The 18,510-nt window shown below is 39.2% G+C and overlaps 2 protein-coding genes across 3 annotated transcripts in view; both read right to left on the bottom strand.

The window, feature by feature from the left end:
- SIGIRR (single Ig and TIR domain containing) overlaps positions 1-1,013 on the bottom strand; it is a 36,631-nt gene extending 35,618 nt beyond the window's left edge. The window contains exon 1 of the mRNA XM_082191477.1: positions 744-1,013. The gene's annotated coding sequence lies outside the window, so the exon portion shown is untranslated. The remainder of the gene's footprint in view (positions 1-743) is intronic.
- A 1,856-nt stretch (positions 1,014-2,869) lies between these two features.
- Positions 2,870-18,510, bottom strand: part of ANO9 (anoctamin 9) — a 38,986-nt gene continuing 23,345 nt past the window's right edge. For both annotated transcript variants that reach the window (XM_082191374.1, XM_082191373.1), the window contains 12 exons: positions 16,447-16,611; positions 16,316-16,352; positions 16,018-16,129; positions 15,445-15,502; positions 14,692-14,789; positions 12,700-12,863; positions 11,901-12,053; positions 11,152-11,299; positions 9,130-9,246; positions 7,661-7,754; positions 6,572-6,684; positions 2,870-5,166 (listed from right to left, as the gene is read on the bottom strand). In XM_082191374.1, coding sequence (XP_082047500.1) covers positions 5,139-5,166; positions 6,572-6,684; positions 7,661-7,754; positions 9,130-9,246; positions 11,152-11,299; positions 11,901-12,053; positions 12,700-12,863; positions 14,692-14,789; positions 15,445-15,502; positions 16,018-16,129; positions 16,316-16,352; positions 16,447-16,611 — 1,287 coding nt within the window. In that variant the 3' untranslated portion in view covers positions 2,870-5,138. The remainder of the gene's footprint in view (positions 5,167-6,571; positions 6,685-7,660; positions 7,755-9,129; positions 9,247-11,151; positions 11,300-11,900; positions 12,054-12,699; positions 12,864-14,691; positions 14,790-15,444; positions 15,503-16,017; positions 16,130-16,315; positions 16,353-16,446; positions 16,612-18,510) is intronic.

The following is an 18,510-nucleotide window of genomic DNA, read 5'->3' as shown; positions in this document are numbered from 1 at the left end:
TGTCTGTAGTGGATGGATCCTTTAATAGGAATTGCCATACTAACCCGGACGTGATTAGGACAAACCTCCGCTCCATTCATTCCACACAGACTGGATGTCAAACTCTGAATATTAAACAGCACACTGTTTAATGCCAGGGTCTCACCCACTTGGCATAATAGCTTTAATTCAAATTGGAAAGCAAATGATGTGAAGGCAAAACACCCTGAGATCTATTATATCAGGACAGAAAAGAAAACACTTTTGACATATTTTGCTATAATTCTTAACTTTTTTCTTTTTTAAGGAAGAACCTCAGCTCCTGGAATGTGAGTATGAATAATAACACTTTCCAGTTTGAAACATTTTGACTTTTGTGTAATTTACTCCAGTTGATGAAGTTTTATTCTCAGTAATAGAACTGAGATCTCATTATGTATTTCCAAATATTTTAAAATATTTGTGCCAATAAAATATAGGAAATTATATATTTTAAAAAGGACAGCAATAAGATCTAGCAATGTTTATTAGCCTAGTTCCACTACCAGCTGCTTGTACAATAAGGGCTTTCCTTTCCTTTCAAAAAGTTCAACCGAGAAGCATTGCTGCAATTCTTCTAGGTACATTTCTTATCACTGTCCCTATCCACAGATGCTGCTACTGGAAATTCAGAGCAGATGTATGTTCCTTATATCTCTGAAATTAGCATTATCACATATGCAGACAAGCATGATGGTTAACCTTTTAAAATAGGGGTGGCTAACCTGTAGTCCTGCACAAAGTGGTGGACTCCACCTCTCATCAGCCCCAGCCAGCATAGATGATGTGTGTAGGCCGGAGGGCCACAGGCTAGCCACCACTGCTTTAAATGTTCCTGTGTCACAATACCCAATTACAAGTTGCTAGGTAGCTAACGTATCTAGTAATAATGATTTACTCTTCTATAGTGATAGAACAAAGCATTAGCACTGAGTGTTCGATAATATTGAGGTGATCCACTAAAGTTTAGTGACTCAACAGAGATGTTAACAACGGGTTCAGCACTCCTTTAGTTATAGGTAATGCATGCCAGGTGACTTCCCAAGCCTACACCTGTGCCTCCCAGAATATATCACTGAAGCAGCAATAAGCTTAACCTGGTGTCCAAAAGATGTTGATGCCAGCATCAGGTGAACCTCGGGCCACGGCTGGAAAGAATGTCCCCCTTTTTGCCAGCTTCAGAAATTCTCTTAGAGAGGGAGGACCTGGAGAAGGACCTCAAATAATGAACACAAGATGTGAGTATGTTCAAATCTGGAACACCAATATAGGGTTAAGGAAGGATAAAAATCAGCAAGATTGATATTAGAAAAGTAGCAGTACGCATTATATTCTGGAATACAACCAACATTATAGAGAATATGGGAAAATTGATAGATTTGTAGTATTGAGGGGAAAAGGTTTCCTTTTGCCTAGTTAGATTTTACTTTTAAAATCTATTATTATAAGAAACAAATAGCATCCCAACACATATTCATCATAAACACATCTAAACAACCTAGTCATATATAACAATGCATTATAGCATCAAATCCCATGTGCAGGCAAGAAGAAGGATGTATATATTGTATTGTTGCGCTTCTCTGACACATCAATGTGGGGACTGTCCATAAAAGTAGTGTCTCCAAACTCCGGAGTGCACCAAAGAAGGTATTAAAAGTAATATCTAGACCAGGGGTCAGCAAACCCTTTTCAGCCGTGGGCCGGTCCACCATCCCTCAGACCATGTGGTGGGCCAGACTATATTTTGAAGAGGAAAAAAAAGAACAAATTCCTATGCCCCACAAATAACCCAGAGATGCATTTTAAATAAAAGCATACATTCTACTCATGTAAAAACACCAGGCAGGCCTCACAAATAACCCAGAGATGCATTTTAAATAAAAGGACACATTCTACTCATGTAAAAATATGCTGATTCCCAGACCGTCCACAGGCCGGATTGAGAAGGTGATTGGGCCACATTCGGCCCCCAGGCCTTAGGTTGTTTACCCCTGAGCTAGACTCTAGTTTTTTGTCATTCAGAAGGCACATTGCCAAATTGAAGTTTTCAAAGTTAATACATTGGGGCCAGGGTGGTGAAGGAAAGAAAGCAAAATAGGAGTTTATGGGAAAGCTGTACATGCATGCTCTTAGAAAAATAAAAACAATAATGTAACGAGGGGACTTTCAAGGTGTAGTGTCCCACTTTATATTAGCACTGCCTATAATCACTGAAGAATTATGTTTCTTAATATCCTTTTTAATTTATTTTTCAGAACTCGGTACAACTTAACAAAAACATCACACACATTTTACAAAAATAAGAGATCAGTTATAGTTGGCTCTACTTCCAGGACTCAGTTGGAGAGCATCTGTCTTGCATACAGAAGGTCCCAGGTTCAATCTTCATTTAGGGCAGGGAAAAACTCCATGTGTGAAATCCTGGAGAGCTGTTGCCAGTCAGTGTAGACAATACTAAGCTACATGGACCAATTGTCTGACTCAATATAAGGCAGCTTGCTATGTTCTTATGTAAGGCAGCAGTGGAGACCAACTATTGCATGTTGCATTAGTGACCTATCCAGGATTCTGTTTTTGAACACATTGTTCCTAAGGTTTCCATGTGGAGTGCAAGACTACCCTGGTTAGTTACATGTTTAATAAAGTTATCTTACATCAGTTAGAAGGTATCCTCATTTTCAGTTTATTTTCAACTTCCCTTATGGCCCGCATTGCACATGGGGTTTTTTATACCAGAGTTATACCCAGCACCCTTTGATACAAAACCTCAAAAGATAGGTCTCTCTATAATCATAAGATTTCTGACTTCTCTGTCCAAACTAAAATAAAGCCAGTCCAGTCTTTATGCTTAAAAGTTTTTAAAAGTTTATTGTATAAAATTTCATTTGATAAAAATTACACATTGCACAATATTTTAGAGTAACTGTGTTTTCTTTAAAAGTACAACTTTAAACAGTATGACACAAGAACAGAAAGCCTAAGGAATTACAAATTGAATTAAGTTCCCTAATTCAATATGTAAGGATTTGTGTTAAAGTAATCTAGAGCCAAAGCTTCATATTGCTATAAGGCACAATTTTAAAGGTATTCCCTGAGCAAGATGCTTCCAGAATTACAGCATTATAGAGATTCTCAAACAGATATGTTTCAGCTAGAATCCAAGTCCCATTGGCTTTCAAGGAATGAACATGTGATTGCTGCTGAAGCTTAACTTGCAATTAAATTTAGAATTTGTCAGCGAAAGGGGGGAAAGGAAAAATATAGGTATTAGGTACATAATAGGAATTTTAACTTTGCATGATCTTTTCAGTAAAAGTACAAATTGCAAAAACAACTTCAGGAGCAAGAGAGCATAACTGCAATCATTGCTATCCACAAAGGATTTTGCTGAGGATAAAAACAGGATAGAAGTGCCCTTTAGCATGTTACATCTTTACATTCTCAGTGCTATGATTTAGTTCCAATACCAGTAACTTAACAATATATGTAAGATGTAACATTTGGAAACAAGAACAAAAGAGAATCCAAATGTCAAGTTGATAAGTTACATATGAATATCAACATTAATTCAGCAGTTCTACCTAATCCATATAATAAAAGGTGAAGGGACACAAGTCATTTGAACTTACATCTAAAAGACATCCTGAAGCCTTAACATTTTTGGATCAGGATTTTTTAAAATTGTGCTTTATTTCTGTGTATTATTAGATACTTGATTGGAAAGAAGGCACAGGGGGTATGAAACAAAACAGTTTTTGTAGAATACATAACTGTCCAATGAAGCACAGCCTTTGTACCTTTAGTGCTTATGCAGAAAAGTAAAAGTAAATTTCGTCAAGAGCAGCTTTTCTAACACATGTAGCTCTATGATGCAACAGGCTGAAACTGCTAACCGAAGCCCAGTGTTCTGCTGTGTCCAAGAATGATGTATATACACAGTTCTATGAACAGCTGGCCTCTTTAGGATGAGTGAATTAATAAAGGAACTACTTTATATAATCTTTGTAAATGCACACACATTTTTGGATTGGTCAGAAACTGGGTTCTAACAGTACCATGAATTAAGAATCTAAGGAAAAATATACCTATTCTTGTGAAGTTTATGTGTGGGTACATCTGACCCCAACTTATATGTAAAAAAGTTGAGTGAGGTAATACAAACATTGCCCCATTTGAGGGGTTTCATTCATAGTTTCAATGAGGGCAACTATCCTAGTGGCTCGATGGAATGATAGAATCAAGAGTGTTTACAGTATAGGTGAAGGCCTTAAAGTGCTTTTCAGAACTGAATTAAACTTCCCATCAGCTTTATGAGGTAGACAGTTAACTGGGTCCCTTTTTATAAACCAGCACAAAAGAAACTTTTATCAAATGGTGTACCATTAAAAAGCTAAAGGGAGTAATCTCTAAAAGGATGTCAGCAGATAGAGAAATTATGGAATCTTCAAAATAACAGTTCTCTTGAACTTTAAACAGCAGTTTGGAGGCTTTGATGCAAAAAAACAAACAAACAAAAAAGCCCCTATAAAAATAACTTTGCACATGTGATGTTCAATTATACAAAGGAAATATATGTTATACAAACAATATATTTCTTTCCACTCAAAGAGCACCATCAAGGTAATGAAGGAAATGAAAAGATATTAGTATATATTCCTATGAGCCATGAGAGTTAAGAGATTTCATGTTGATTTATACTGTGAGTCTGAGACAGCTGTGAGAGTTTCATGGGTGTTAAGTGTCAAATCTGTTATGAGTGGTGGCAGCAGAGCATGGAAGTTTTGGTGTAACCAAAATTATTTTAACCTTATAGCAATAGAGTTATTTTATTGACAGTGCAAACGCTCCTGCTTACTTCTGCCTCATGCTCTGACATGTGACATTGTTCCTACCCTGTAGTCTCCTAGGAACACTTGAATATTCAAAACAATCTTACCATGCAAAGCAATGGCACTGTTTCCTTTCAGTGAAGAGGTAAAATCCAAGAGCAGTAAGCAAAAGATCAAGCGACGCCTGCAGAGTTCAGCTGACATCTTCAAAGCCTACAGCACTATTCTTCTAGATACTTGGCTTGAGGATTTCTTCTCTTGATCCCAGCACTCTCATATGACGTTTCACTATACTTCTGTGGAGTCATCCATTCTTCTAAAACATATAGAAACAACTATTCTCAATTTCAGTTGGAAGATGCAGCATTTTAATTGCAAGGGGGAAAATGGCAAAGCTAAAGAGGTGTGGGCTTAACTAATACCTGGAAGGGAAGCCAATGAGGGTCCTTCCTATGCCATTTAAGCATTTAAAATAGAAAGGAGAATACAAGAATATTTAATTTCATGTAAGAGAGCATGAAACCATCTCAGCTGTGGGGATAAAACAGAATTCACTGCCACCTGCTGTATGGAACCACCTTACAAAGTAATACATCAAGGATTTATTTGCACATTGAACAAAAATATTCCCACAGGTCACTTCCAGGAGACAAACTGATGTAGGCATGATATTCAGCAGGGTGTGTTTGTGTCTTAAGCAGAGGAATCACGTCAGCTGAAGCCCTAGGAGTGATGGGGCTTGATAACATTCCCTTGCTCTCAGCTATGTGACTTTTAAAAGACATCTGAAGGCAGCCCTGTTAAGGGAAGTTTTTAGTATTTGAGGTTGTATTGTGTTTTTACTATTTTTTGCAGGGGCAACCCAATCAGGTGGGTGGCATATTAGATGATGATGATGATGATGATGCAAAAAACACAGCAGACATATCCCCTCTGTGAGTGATGGAACATCAAAAAGCTCCATTGTTCCCAGGGAGACTTGCCCTATTCTGTTGAAGACGACCCACTGTACTGGCCATTCCAAACTCTGAATGGCTGGAAGACTACTTCTGAAACTTTAAAAAAGGGATAGAGGGAACCATATGAAATGAACAGAGGAAGCCAGCCCTGGAGCCCTTGGCTCAGTACTGGGTTCTGCCGGACTGTAGGTTCTATAGTAATTTATTGATCTAATCCAGGTCATGATCTGCTCTGATCAGATTAGGCCAAGGTGGAATCAGAGTTCTGTGGAGTTTTTTCTCCATCCCCATTGTAAATGAATACCCCAATAGGGCTCAACTTGGAAGTACATACAGGCTTAAATTAAACTAAATTTAAATGATAACGGTACAACAAAAAAAGCAAGTAAAATTAATCTCTGCTGCCATAACATCTGCTGTAGTGCTATCCACTTGGGACTATTCCAGGCATCATCATTTTATTTGTATGCTGCCTTTCCACAGTTAAAATCATGCTAAAGGTGGCTTACAGCATGAAATGATTTACATTACAAACTTAAAAAGTAATTATAAACAATAAATAAAATGCATCAAAAAGTACACAACCAAACTGAACAATTTCCATATAAATCACAATAAGATCTGAAAATAAATATACCAAAAATATATAAATAACAACAATCTCCCTCCCCAAACAACACCGCAGTTCAAGAGCCTGCTCCCTGTAGCTTTATTGTCCATTGTTTGCCTCTCAAGAGAATCGTACTCGGATAAAACACACACCTGAGTCTTTTCAACAGCCTTTCACGTTTTTGTTGTAGATGCCGGTTCTTAATGGCCCTGGGGACATCAGGCACAAACCAGGCTGCAATCAGTTTGATGCAAAGGGCCACATGCTGCAAAGAGCCAACAGAATCAGATTTTATTCCTTACAGGAGACATACTGCAATCACCATCTAATTTGTTCATTTAAGCAATTTATATACTGCTTGATTACAATAGTCCCTATGCCATGTAAAAGTAACTCAACAATACAATTGTTGGTCTAGATAATGACCAACAGTAAGCAACCTGCTGTTCTTAACTGCTTTACATTGGTTCTTTTGGACACTTGTGTGTTTTACTACATCATGGCAACTAAGCGTCATGGATCAACATTAATCTAAGTCCCTCCACTGACTGTGAAAGGACTGAACAGTCAATTATAAACCCACTATTAGGCCGTGTCCAGAGGAAATCTAAAGCGATGCCCCAATTATCATTCAACACAGATTTTCTGTTTAGTCCTGGGAAAGATAGTCAAGTCCATGTATAGTTGCCCCTCGCTAACTGGCAGAGTTTCTGTTCCTGGACTCAGAACATACTGAAAGAGATATTTCATCTCCAAAGTTAAGACGGCTTATAATGTCCAGTACCTGGATGGCAAACAACATAGAAACCTTATTTGCATGGACATACAGAGCTCTGTGGACAAAGAGTGAAACACAAAACTTAAAATAATTTAACAGTTCTACAAAATAAAAAAGTTTCTCCATTCCCTACTGCCTGCTGCTTTGCCAAGTCCAATATTCTACAGAATGTGATCTGGCTGTTAGCAAGGGAATCATCTCTAAAAGGAATAGAGCATATTTATTTCTTCTCATATATGAAAGCTTTTTCAGAGTGCATTACTTTGAGAATGAGAAGCGTGGTTGGGGATACCCTGGTCATACTTGGCTGAATGTGACCCAAGATTATTCCACAAATGTTGCCCTAAGCTATGATCAATGAAGTTACACTCTTAAGGAGCCTAAATGTAAATGTTCCTTCACACTCACATTTATGTTCAGCTGAAAACTAACATACTAGAGCTTTTACAACAAAAATACTTACTTCAAACAAGATAAGGAAGGAAAGGCGTGCTGCAAGAATATGCCAAAACTCAACAGTATGGCTGTAGTCCTCATTGTTCCTGTAATCTCGGTACCTACAGGAAGGGCAAAAGCAACACATAAATGCTGCAGTATGTATTGCCTATTACAGAAATCCAGTTATTTGTTTGAAACGTGTTGTTTTTAGTGTCTTCTTTTGACAACAAAGGATTGTGGTTGTCTTTGCTGCAACAGACTAACAGCCAGTGCTTTTTTTCTGAGGATACACAGGGTTATGCATACCTCTAAACATTTTGTGAATCTTTGTACTTTTGTCCATTTACTGTATTTATTTTTCCTGATTTAAACTATAAAATGGTGATTTTCTTGAGTCAAAATGAGAGTACCCCCAAACATATTTTTTTTTAGAAAAAAGCACTGCTAACAGCTATTTCTTTGGATGTTTGCCCAGTGTTTGCCCTTATGGGGAATTTACTGATATTTGTTGTTTTTAACTTTTGTAAGCTGCTTTGGGGGCTTTATGAAGCAGAAAAGTGAGGTTAAAAAAAAAGTACTGTACAGTTCTCAGAAGCTAAATCAGATGAGAGAACAATAATCAGTACTGTTCAGTCATAAACTAGTACTAAGAGAGTACTGTCCTATCTATCAGATAGTAGGGCATCTAATACTGGGCAATACATGCAAGACTTTGAGATGTTAAAAGCAATCAAATGCTTCTTTCCCTGCTTGCCACTCCTTCTTTCTGTCCCTCCTTCAAGAAAGTCTTGCTGCTACTTATATGAATGATGATGAAGTCTGTCAGCAAGCAGGGCTCCAACATGTCACTTGAAGTGGAGCCCCTCCCAGTCAATGTAATGATAAAGGACAGGATCAGAAGTAGAGCACTGGCAGGTTGCTTTTCCCAGCTAGCAGGTTCTGTGTTTCTGCCATGTATACTCTGACACTGCAGTGAATATTGCAGGCAAGCCATGTTCCTCTCTTAAAGTAGAATTCATTTTCCTGCAACCACATCTGGAATTGGATCAGTAAACTGTGACTCCACACAGCATTTGGTTCAAACAGCACTCACTTTTTAGAATTATGTATATTGGGAAAATATTTGTTGCAAACACACCTCAGGTGATCTATGGCTAATACTGTCTTCCACAAATATAAACCAATATAAAGTGTTGACTTTCAGGATTCAAAAATAAGGCTTTAGTTACTTCCACAAAAATAACAGATTTTCCATCCCCCACCTCCCCTGGTCTTCATACATACACATTTGTGTGACTGCAAAGGGAAAAGAATATAATCTCCAGAGTAGCCCAATGCTAGATTGAGTTTCTCCTCGCACACACACACAAAAGCTCCAACAGATAATATAAGCTCTGTTGAAGGGATGGAGGACTGCACCAATAACAATTGGGCTGTGGAAGTTTCATTGCTAAAGCTGAGGGCATGGAAACATCACCATACATTTGCCAGTACCTGCAGTGCGTTATCACATTCCCCATGGGATCTTTATGTTCTGGCAGATTCTCATGGTTCGCAAAGTCCTGGACGTTGAACACCGAAAGACTGTAGTTGACATAACCTGCCAAACAACTATGGGCAACAACAAAAAAAGTGACAATCAGATGGGGTGCAGTAGGGTCCCAGTTAAATTGTGCAGCTTAAAAGACTTTGGCAGGAAAATAAAATAACAAAATGGCAGCAATTGCTTGAAATCTTTGGTTGCTGGGCCTTTTGTTATTCAACTTGTTAGAATTTATTTATTTGTATATATTTTAGCAAATTTTGTTTGACTAATAAATGTAAATATGGAGAATATTTGTATTCTTAGTGCTAAAGTTTACATATTAAGTAATAAATTGGTAATTTGTTTATGCACCTTAACTATTTTGTTAACATTTCCAGTTCCTTGTGAAAATGTCTAATTTTGATTTGGTGCCTATCGGAAGAGCTTCATTTTATAAAAATAAAATATTTATTGAGTACTTATCCCTACAAAAAAGCTCTTTTAAGACATTGGATTCTTAGATGTTCTAATGGAGGAGGTACTCTTCTTCAGTGCAATACTTTCTGCCCACAATGCATTCAAGTAATATGATCCAATAAATTGAGTCTAAACATTTATGCAGCCTGTAAAGAAAGGAGGGAGGATAAGGTAGGGAAGATGGATACTTAATCCCCTACAACTCCTGGGTACAAACATCTTGAGTTGCAACAGGATGTTGAATCACCAGGGTAAAAAACTATTCTGCCAGGTGGTATTGCCAGAGCCCCTGTTAATACTCCAACCCAAGCCAGGAGAAACTCAGGGGGCTTCTGGACGGACATCCTTGGGATTCACAAAAACAAGAGGCAAAAAGTCCACTTTTTGACTTTTGAGCCCCAAGCCCACAAATTGCTCAGTAGCATAGTACCAAGCAGCCAAGTACCAGATTTAGAGCCAAGTTTACTCCAATAAGGTACACCAGGATAAACACAAAGCTTTATTAAGGAGGTTATAAGCACACACATAAGAACTCATTTCCAATAAGAAAGGACAATTAAGAAAAAGGCTAACAGTGTAAGTACACATTTGGGAATTCAAGCACAGAACAGAAAACAAGAGCTAGCTTGCCTCACCCTAATACCAACCATTGGAGTCATGGACCGCATTAGACCAGCAAGCTGCATCCAGACACATGTGGATGTTGCAATCCATGAACTCCATCAAAATGGGGTGCCAAAATTAAAAAAACAATTTTTATACAAAAAAAACCCCTGTATACAGAACAGCAGATACTGCTTAGCCAAGGAACATACTTCTCATCACTAGAGGGTGTACGTGCTGGTTGGCCATGCAGCCATTAGGTTAATTTTTTAACAGTCACGGTGACCTTGATGCCATCTTACATTAGACAGTCACAGGCAGCAAGATGAAACTAATTAATGAAACTTTCTTCCTCGATGAATACTGTATCCAGAATTCTGAGTAAAATCCCATTTTAAAATGAGCCAGAGAAAGGAGGATTAATTTACACAGCCTATAATTGAATAGTCTTCTATTTTTCTGTAGGGAGGATTCAAGAAACAGAATGAAATATATTGATTTTCTCTTTCTCACACACAGTATTCATAATATATGTTACACTTTTAAAATTGCCTCCTCCCTGCTTATCTCTTTTTGTCGAAAACTAAATTCCTCCTTTGCGTTAACTTTCCCACCCTTTTCTCCCTCCACAACAGCGCATCACATACTTTATGAATGGTCTCGTACAGAAAGACCTTTAGCAACAGAAGCTGCTTGTGTTCCATAACAATAAATTAATCTCTGAAGTAACCCCACAGAAAAAAAATTGTTCTCGAGACATGGTCATATTCAGTATCTCTTATCCTGCTAGCCTTAGCAAACTTTGCTGTTTAGCATTTGTCACGTATAACAAGTGTACACACAAGAAGAAACTGACTAACTGAATATATGCTATACTTGAAAGCTACCAAAAGGACTCAAATGACACTCACTCTTCGCCTGTGTAATTCTTCTGTATGCAGGGGCTAGATGTGTATTTGTACACCTGCATTGGGATGAAGTCTGAGGTGATGGCAATTACCATACCATTGCCAATGACAGCTAAAATACCAATTGCCTCCAGAATCAGCAACCAGGTACCTGCAACAGGGGAGAAAATAAGAGAAACACATTCCCTCAAGCAGATGGCATTTGCCTCAACTTTAATTAACCCTCCCTCCTCTCCACAATCTAACAATGTAATATCTTTGTCCAGAGGATTGGTCAACTTCTTGCTTTGGACAGGGCCATTTTCCCCCTGAAGGAGCAGATTTGTAGTCTGGAGTTATTCCTGAATTCTTCTCTGTCAGTAGAGGCCTAGGTAACGTCAGTGGCTAGGAGTGCTTTTCATCAAATTTGGCTGGTAAGACAGTTAGGGCCTCCTCTACATTTCTGTCACAGGTTTCTGTACAAGTTACACTGACCCACAGTGATGGTTTCTTAACGTCTTCTTCCCCCTAGAGTTTTGTGGTCCAAGTTTAGATTGAGTGGCAGAATGCATTTCATCTACCCCAGTGCCCCGGAAACCTGTACATACTCTTTCCTCCCCCTCCCCCCCAGTAAGCTCTTAATTCAGCTCCTTCCCTAAATAATCTACCACTTTGAAAAGAGTTAAGTATGACCACTAATAATATTGGGGTAAAATGAAAGCCTCTCCTCAGAGGTCTGAAGTAGAAGCCCCTTTCCCTAATCCTCAGCTTACCAATATCATTTGCTGTCCTGGGAACCATACGCCTCTGCAATCTCACCATCTTGATAGCATCTAGTCGAATTTCGATGAGATTGTTGATAAAGGCCAGGAGTGGAGCAAGGGGAAAGGCAGCCACAAAAATAGTGGTGAAGCTGTACTGGATCACTGAGGATTTAAAAAGAGAACACTGAAAAGAGGCAGCAAACAAACGGAGAATGCTTAAGTCATTATTACATTTGCCGGGCCAGAGTTTGCACATAGCTTCTAAAACATATAAGTAGTTAAGAGACATTTAAGGAAATGGAAATTTCAGAACAGTGAGAATTGGGTGTCCTAAGTATCTTAAAAAGCTAAGAAAAACTACTCAAATCAGCAAAAGTGAATAGAAATATGAAGGATGCTAATAGGCCAGTGTGAGGAATTTTTCAGTGTTTGTTTTTAATTGCACAGAGGAAACAGTCCTGCTGCAGGCCCTAACATTCTCTTTGTAATCTAGATAGAACAAGCATATTCAGTGAACTGAAGTTTTGATAGAAGGAGTGTTCATTTTTTGTGCACATACATCCAAACTATCATCTCTATTCAAAGATTTCAGAAACCTGTTTGACCCAAGGCAATAGAGGGAAGGGAAAAAATGACTGTACAACACTCCACTTCAATCTCTTTGAAAACCATCAGCCAATCTAGTTTGGCCAAATACCTAGCTAGCTTACTAATGTAATGGGAGTGCCAATGACAGAATGTTGAGTCCTGTCCCAATTTAGTCTAGCATTTCACCCTTACCCAAATCTTTCAGTTGAATTTCACTTACTCATCTCCAGAAATTCATCAAACAAACTGAAGACATTGACTTCATTAAGGTTATAGTTCCATAGCCATTCCTCCTTGCATGGGTCTCGAGCACTCTCCTCCATATGAACCCTGTTGTTGCTTTTGGGATTTCTGAACAGCAGTTTGTACTTGTAGTGTATCCAGCTGCAGGGGTAAGCACAACTTTAAGCGAGATAAAACAAGTTTCTAAGTACAAGACCTGCAAGCTGTCAAAGACCTATAAGAGGACAATAATGTAGTCCATGCTGGAGCTCCCTTTATAACAAGAGGCAAACTGCCCTGGGTCTTCAACCTATTGGTACATATTGCCCAAAGTCAGTGCAACAAACAATGTTGCATATGTAAATATTCCCCAAGTCTTCATAGGCAAGTCTTGGCCACACTCCACCCTGCCTTACTCTGGTCCCATATCCTGTTCCTACTTCTTAATTCCCCTAAGTACATGACTGAGTGAAAAATTCCTGTTTCCAGCATTGTAAGCATAGTTCCCTGGGAAGAGGGACTGATTGTTAAGCAGTTCTGGAAATTGTAGCTCTTTGAAGGGGATAAGAATCTCTTAGCATCCTTAAACTACACTTCCCAGGATTCTTTGGGGGAAGACATGACTGTTTAAAGTGGTATGAAACATGGTCTAAGAGAAAATTATATGAAAATTATATACCAATGGTATCTAACACCGAGTAAATTGGCAAAAATGTATAAATCTAAATTAAATAAGTGTTGGAAATGTAAAAACAAAGGAGGTTCTTTTTATCATATGTCGTGGTCTTGTAGTAAGGTTAAAGCTTACTGGGAAATGATATATAATGAAATGAAAAGTGTTTAAAATAACGTTTGTAAAAAAACCAACAAAAAAACAGAAGCCTTTCTTTTGGGAATTATAGGGACAGAACTACCTAAACTGTACAGAAACTTATTCATGTATTCTACTACAGCGGCAAGAATGTTACTTGCCCCAAAATGGAAATAAGCAGAAGTTCTAGCAAAGGAAGAACGGATACAAAAACTTAAGGAATATGCAGAAATGGTGAAACTTAATGGAAGAATAAGAAATCAAGATAACAAACTTTTAATAAAAGAATGGGAATGGTTTATTGAATATTTACAGATAAATTGTAAACAAATAAGAACATTGGCAGGATTATTGTAATGACCTGCATTTTCATAAGAGTATATATTTAAAGAAGATGAATAAGTTAATTTGGATATGCAGAAGATATTAAAAATAAATTTAAAGAACTGCAGAAAGAGGGGGAAGGAAGTCAGGCTTTGAAATGTCAAAATGATTGTAAAATCAGTGAAATGTATAAACCTGAAAAGTATAAATAAAAAATTAAAATAAATAAAGTGGTATGAAACAGCTTTAAATGTATAGTGCCAATACGACCTATCTGGCTCTTAGGCCTCTCCCCAAGCCACATACCCTTCTCTAGTCCTGCTCCACACCCTCTTCAAGTGCTTATGTAGGTGGGTGTAGAAATCTGACTCTTAGCATTGCACAGCAGGTTATATTCCACTCAAGAGTCAGTCACATCCGCTGCTCTACCACTTTTGCTTCTTTAGCCCCTTCACACTACTTGCATGTGGCCCCCTAAAGATTATCCACAAGAGAATGCGATCTTTGGACTGAAAAGGATTCTTCACAATTTCCCTGTCCTAAATCTAGATGATTCAGACAAAAGCCAGGCCACATCTTGCCAGAGAACAGAATTCCCAACACTCCAAGCCGTTAGCCAACCTGATCTGAAGAAACAGAACTGCTCCCTAGTCCCAAGTGCAGCAAGCTCTGACTTTCCACAAGGGCAAAACACAAGCCGCCAAATATTTCCCACAAAAGGAATTGTTATACTGGCATGCAAGCCAACCCCATACTATATTCTCACTCCAGCTGTGACAGTCTGTGATGCTCCAGGGGAAAAGAGGTCCTGGATCCAACCCCAAGGACCAGATCATGCTAACTATGTTGACTTACGGCAACATGAACTCCACAAAGTTACTCAGTGTTTGCTTTAATGTCATGATTACGGCCATCTGGATGAAGAGATCTACAAGGCAGCCGCTGGGGTGGCACTGGAAAGAACAAGAGAAAGATAGTTTGCACCTGAGGGTCACGGATTCCAAAGTCATTTTTAGGTACTTGCATTTTTAAAATTCTCACAGAGGAACTGCCAGGAAAGGCTGCGTGCCTGCATCATTGTAATGTGATGCAATGCATCAGCAGTAATGCAAAGCTCTAGGGAATTTCCACCCTTCATTTCATGTATCTCAGATTCATACCTCTCTATATTTATATTGAGCTCACACATGCTTGCTACCATTTTTTTGGATGTATTTTTTGTAATGATAAGGCTTTTAAAAACTGTTTTGGAGGTTGTATTTTAAATGGTTGTAACTTGCCCTGGGACTTTGGGGCAAAGGACAGGCAATAAATTAAATAATAATAATAAATCTGTATAGTACAGTATAGGAATTTCTGGATGCAAACAGAATGAAGTAAGTGTGAGCTATGAGAACCAGAATGGTGGTCTGCTTGCACTGAATATAATAATGCCCCACAAACTTATTAGGCATTATATTTTTAAACTGTCTTCAACCTGGGGATTCCTAGGAAGATGGATTAGAAAATATTTGGGGAAGATGAAAGAGAAGGCCTGGGCAATTATTTTAATTAAAGGACACCAGGTGGGGAGGTAGGGGAAGACATCACTGCAACAAAGGAACTTACTTCTTCCAGTCTCCACTTGCCGCCCACACGTACATAGTCCCCTGGACGACCATTAATCCTAACAAGAAAGTACAATTGAGATACAGTCAGTTCCTAATGCTATTTATAGTTTTGATAACCACACAGTTTGGAAGATAATAGTCACAATGAGTAATGAAGATGCAGTAGAGCTAAAAAGCAGCATCTCAACCAGCAGAAACTAAAGTAGTAAGAATGACAGAGAGCAAGGGTGGCTGTTAGAGTTACAGATAAACACTCTGTTTTTAGAACACAGGCCTTCAGTTTTGTCAGAGATGCACTACAGTAAGCAAAAATGCAGGACTAACACATTGCCTCTGTATCCCCCTTCTTGCAGCATAATTCCTATAGCAATTTTAAAATAAATAAAATGCCCTATTAGCCCTCACAAAAACTATGGGAAGAAAGCCACCATTGTTCCCTTTTTATAGCTGCACATCTAAAGCAGGAAGAAAGTGGTAAAGATTTAATTCAAATCCAAGTCACCTGATCCAAATTTAACACCCTCACCAGTGGGATACACTGAACGCTCCATTCTTTGCTATTTGCGTTTACCTCCCAAGGAAGAAAGCAACGTAGATCACAGAGGAGAAGTGGGTGAAGAACTGGAAGGTGAAGAGTTTGACAGTGAAGTTTTTCTCACGCTCAGTGAATGTTCTTGGCTTCTCTGGAAATAAGATCATGGACACCAAGTTTAGCTGTGGCACCTGGCATTCCCATTCTTATTTTTATGTATGCCTTATTCTAAGCACCAAGTCACAAAATGCATTCATGATAGGGCAACCTTTTACTTATCAAGTTGAACATATTTCATATAGATGACATAATGTATATAGCATGGATATTTTCTTACCCATATCACAGAGGTACAGCGCTACATGTCTGTTCACCTACAATGGACAAGAGGCAAACAAAGCAATATGATACACCAGAATACAACTGCAAGACAGATTGCTGGAAAATATCACTATGTTTGCTCCATACCTTGCTCATTATGATGATAGTTAAATAATGTAACACAGCCCCTGTCATCACTGCCATGGTACTGGCTCGTTCTCGGAAAAATTCTGAGTCAGACTGAGTAAAGATGACTGTCACCACGACCCTATAGATGACAAGTGCATGGGCAATACCAATAATCACGCAGATCTATAAGGCAAGAATGTATTGTTAGAATTATAAAGCAGCTGGGGCTGTGCAGGAGGCAGTAAACAACAGGTTAACGCCCCCACTGCTCCAGGGCAGGCAGGATCACATGGCATCAAAATGATTGCCACTGCCAGCTCCTGAGTCTTTAGACTCAGCTATGCTGCTGCAAATAAAACGTTTTAAGTGTATTGTAAAGTGCAATATACAAATGTGACACTAGATGGCGATGGCGAGCTATGGCCAATTCAATACATTTTTTCCCAAAAAAACTTTTTTAAAGCATTTTCACAGCGTTTTTCATATGTGTGTAGATTCCACCTTTGTCTCTTTCTCCAGTTCTGACCACTTCCAAGCCAGAGACAGAACAAGCAGACAAAGATGAACAAAGACAAAGGCAAACTAAGAAAGAAACAATTCAAAGTAATCCCCTGACCTAACATGACACAAACCATTGGGACTTGCGCGGGTGGCGCTGTGGGCTAAAGCCTCAGCGCCTAGGGCTTGCCGATCGAAAGGTCGGCGGTTCGAATCCCCGCGGCGGGGTGCGCTCCCGCTGCTCGGTCCCAGCGCCTGCCCACCTAGCAGTTCGAAAGCACCCCCGGGGGCAAGTAGATAAATAGGTACCGCTTACCAGCGGGAAGGTAAACGGCGTTCCGTGTGCGGCTCTGGCTCGCCAGAGCAGCGTTGTCACGCTGGCCACGTGACCCGGAAGTGTCTTCGGACAGCGCTGGCCCCCGGCCAATAGATGTGAGATGGGCGCACAAACCCCAGAGTCTGTCAAGACTGGCCCGTTCGGGCAGGGGTACCTTTACCTTTACCTTTAAGCTAAGCCTGATAAGGGATGGACATGGCAAGTGGCTCTCCTAGAGTGGCAGGAGTACCTGTCATGCCAAAGCACACTGGTCAACTTTGTGGAAGATTCAGTCAAACCTAACAATGCCTATTTTCTAGTTAATATATGATGGGGTTAAGGACCACAGAGTTCTTATTGCTAGAATAGACTCAGTTAGGTCTCACCTAACAGGAAGCCTGTTCCTGTTCCCCTCTCTCTCTCTCTCTCTCTCTCTCTCTCCCTCCCTCCCTCCCTCCCTCCCTCTTTGCTTGCTGTGCCTTAACTTACCTCGCAGAAATGTGTCTGCGTTATACTTGCATTATTTTATTGTTGCTGCATGAAGAAAATGCATGTTGGAGATCAAGAAACTGCACATAAACCATTTTAAACTTCCTTTGCAGTCTGTGGTCTACTTACTGAAAAAGGCAGTCAGCTGCTAAATGCAGCTGAATGCAATAAATAATGTTTAATAGTCTATATACCTACGCTTCACTAAACTGCTTGAGGATGGGAATTAAATTCTGCTAGGGGCTTTCTTCCACCGGAAAGATAGTAAAGCACCACATTTTAAAAGCAGGCACCTGGCATTGTCCTGACCCCAGAGTTGCAGAACAAGATCCTGCCTTTTTAGAAAAATATTTTTTTGAAGCTTTAAACTAGGTGTTGGGAAACTTTGGCCCTCCAGATATTTCTGAACTACAATTCCCTAGCAAGCAGAACCAATGGCTACAGATGATGGGAGGTGTAGCTATGCAACATCAAAGGTTCCCCTTCCCTAATTAATCTGCTAAGAATGATACTGTTGATTGCTCTTCAATGGGAAAGCTACACAGTATTTAACCATCTGATTTCTGCTCAGATTATATACTCATTCTGGAGGTATTTGTCAAAACTTTATTGCCACGTCTTGTAAAACACTAGGAAAAGAACATATGTGATTCTTGTTATGCTGCATTATAAAGAGACATGAAATAAAAAAGCACAAGAAGTCTTCTGAAATATCCGCTTTCCTGCAAATGAAATTTCCCAATCTCAACTCAAGAATTTCGCCCCTTGTGCTGTAGGGT

This window comes from Podarcis vaucheri (genome assembly GCF_965113315.1).
Source record: "Podarcis vaucheri genome assembly, chromosome: 1".
NCBI classification, from domain to species: Eukaryota; Metazoa; Chordata; class Lepidosauria; order Squamata; family Lacertidae; genus Podarcis; species Podarcis vaucheri.
The sequence above is the reverse complement of the archived record's forward strand: the minus strand, read 5'-3'. Positions and strand labels throughout refer to the sequence as shown.